Source organism: Octopus bimaculoides, chromosome 30 (assembly GCF_001194135.2).
Source record: "Octopus bimaculoides isolate UCB-OBI-ISO-001 chromosome 30, ASM119413v2, whole genome shotgun sequence".
Taxonomy (NCBI): domain Eukaryota; kingdom Metazoa; phylum Mollusca; class Cephalopoda; order Octopoda; family Octopodidae; genus Octopus; species Octopus bimaculoides.
The window spans coordinates 5,417,316-5,420,105 of NC_069010.1; the positions used below are offsets into that span (position 1 = coordinate 5,417,316).

General features: G+C 38.6%; 1 protein-coding gene across 1 annotated transcript in view; it reads left to right on the forward strand.

Moving 5' to 3' along the window:
• The first annotated feature begins 146 nt into the window (after positions 1-146).
• LOC106882640 (uncharacterized) overlaps positions 147-2,790 on the forward strand; it is a 3,421-nt gene continuing 777 nt past the window's right edge. Inside the window, exons 1-3 of the mRNA XM_014933380.2 lie at positions 147-292; positions 1,459-1,582; positions 2,245-2,380. Of these exons, the coding sequence (XP_014788866.1) occupies positions 159-292; positions 1,459-1,582; positions 2,245-2,380 (394 nt within the window). The 5' untranslated portion in view covers positions 147-158. The remainder of the gene's footprint in view (positions 293-1,458; positions 1,583-2,244; positions 2,381-2,790) is intronic.

Consider the following 2,790-nt stretch of genomic DNA (forward strand, 5'->3'; position numbering starts at 1 on the left):
ATATATATATATATATATATATATATATATATATATATATATATATATATATATATATACACACACACACACACATACAAGTGTGTTTATTCCAGGTATTGACCCCTTGCTGTATATGTCTCTCTCTCTCTCCCACCACAGAATGTGTCTCCCAAACCATGACTAACAGCCAACCGTCCCTCGACCTTGGCAAAACAGCAGAAAAACACTCGGTCAGTCAGCTCTACGAATATGCGCTGGCAGCAGGGAAATCCTGTGAAATAGTTGTTGGAGACGAACGTGGTCCAATGGGGTAAGCACACATCCATCTCTCTCTCTCTGTAGTATGACTCTATGCACACACACACACATATAATTGTATAATTGTGCATATTTTAATGTATATGTATGTCATCATCTTCATCATCATTGTTTGATGTCCGTTTTCCATACTGGCATGGGTTTATGTTCGAAACGCAGAGTGGATGAAACAGGGGACAACTGATGAAGGGAATGTTCTTTATGTTGCATGTCTCATTTCTCTATTTGTTCCTTTCGTTGTTTGAAAAAAAGTTTGTTTTCCATGTTTTTGTTTTTTAATTTTCTCATTTTTCATTTTGTTCACGTTTTTTTGACATCCTGTACCCATATATGCATGTATATATACATATATATGTAGGTATGTACATATATGTATGTATATATGCATATATATATCTATTATTTATATTATATATATTTATATAGGCGCAGGAGTGGCTGTTTGGTAAGTAGCTTGCTTACCAAATACATGGTTCCACTGCCTGGAATCGAACTCAGAATCTTGGGGTTAGTAGCTCGTCCTCTTAACCACTATGCCATATGCCTGTAGTGGTTAAGAGCGCGGGCTACAAACCCCAAAATTCCGAGTTCAATTCCAGACAGTGACCTGAATAATAACAATAATAATAATAATAAGATCGAAGAATACCTTAGAAATGAGAACCCAGTTTCGAAATTTCCCCAGCTGAAACGTGTTAACAACAAACAAAGTAAAGGACAAATATCCGTCCAATGTAAATAATGTACATAATTCCTCATCTCTTAAATATAGAACTGAATAGACCATTAAGTTTGTAGCATTTAAACCAGCTGTACCTGACCCAAATCTGCCTCCTGTTTTAAGTTCAAGCTGGCCAGATCCGGCCTCTCACACCCACCCTACAATGTTATTCTGAAAATAGTCACATTATTGAAACCTCAAAGCTGGTTTGAACATAGAACGTGTAGAATATTTTGGACTGGATGTGGCCGGTTTAAACACAAAGGGGTTAAAATTATAATGGTGGTTTCCGTATCTTGCAAAACCAAAAAACTTATTAACCCTCAATACAACTTTGTTAGACATACATGTAAATTGAAGGGAGGTTTAGCTGGCATTTTTAGCATATCAGGTGACCACCACTCATTGACTGTGAGATCCGTGTTGTGTATTTTCAGCTTCAAGGCTTGTGTGATGTTGAACAACGAATATTTTGTTGAGGCAGTCGCACAAAACAAGAAAGAGGCGAAGCGATTGGCTGGTGTGGCTGCCCTCGATAAACTGAACATAAGATATGCCCAGGTAGGTTTTGTTATTCACATGGTTTCAGGTTCAGCCTTAGGCTGACCAAAGTCTTGTGAGTGGATTAGGATGAAAGAAACTGAAAAGAAGCCCATTGAATGTGTGAAACTCTGCCAAATTAGATTGGAACCTGGTGTTGCCATCCGGTTTCACCAGTCCTCAGTCAAATCGTCCAACCCATGCTCGCATGGAAGGCGGACGTTAAACGATGATGATGATGATGATGTGTGTGTGTGTATACATGTATGTATGCATGTGTGTGTTGTGTCTATATAAGTATGTATGTGTATATGCATGTATGTGTGCATATGTGTGTACATACGTGTGTGTACATACATTTGTGCCCATATATGTGTGTACATACATGTGTACATATTCAAAATAAATGGAAGTGGAGAGACAAGTTACTGAAGAGATTGCAAGAGTGCAATGAAATTATTTAACAAAAAAACTATATACTGTTTATAAATTAATGAAGGACTGAACCAGTGCGTGTGTTTATTACCGGCAGAATGCCTCTCCCAAGGTTTAATTGTATTTCTTTCAACACGCGTATCCACATCAAGAATCTTGCACACGAAATACACATACGAAATAAATAAATAAATAAACAAATATATATATGTGTGTGTGTGTCATTGTTTTATTTCCCTGTATTCTAGGAAGTGATACCAGAAGGTAAAAGTTTGGGCCAACAGTTCACCGACCTCGTATACAACCATCTGTACATGTATCTCGAGCAGTTTTCAGTCTTACGTTACCGAAGGAAGTCTGTAGCAGCTGTCATCCTTGTATCTGGTGAGAAATTCTCTCATTTTCTCTTCCGTTTTTCGACCCCCCACCGCTTTTATTCTTTTTAATGGTGGTTTGGTGTGAGGTGGGGGTAGGGACACATGTGGTACACAAATTTTATCCCACGGTAAAATTTTCTAATTGACCACCAATGAAAAACTGGTCCACGTCATTAATTTAGCCCCTTTGTATTGTGCCCTTGGTCTCTTCTGGTTTCCTGTAATAACACTCTGTCCGGGATTCCTTTTAAATCGGTAATAACATAATCTCTACCAGATCCCCTTTTTAATTGTTGTTGGCACTCCCTCGCTTACGATGTCGAGGGTTCCAGTTGATCCGATCAACGGAACAGCCTGCTGCTCGTGAAATTAACGTGCAAGTGGCTGAGCGCTCCACAGACACGTGTAGTTCTTGGG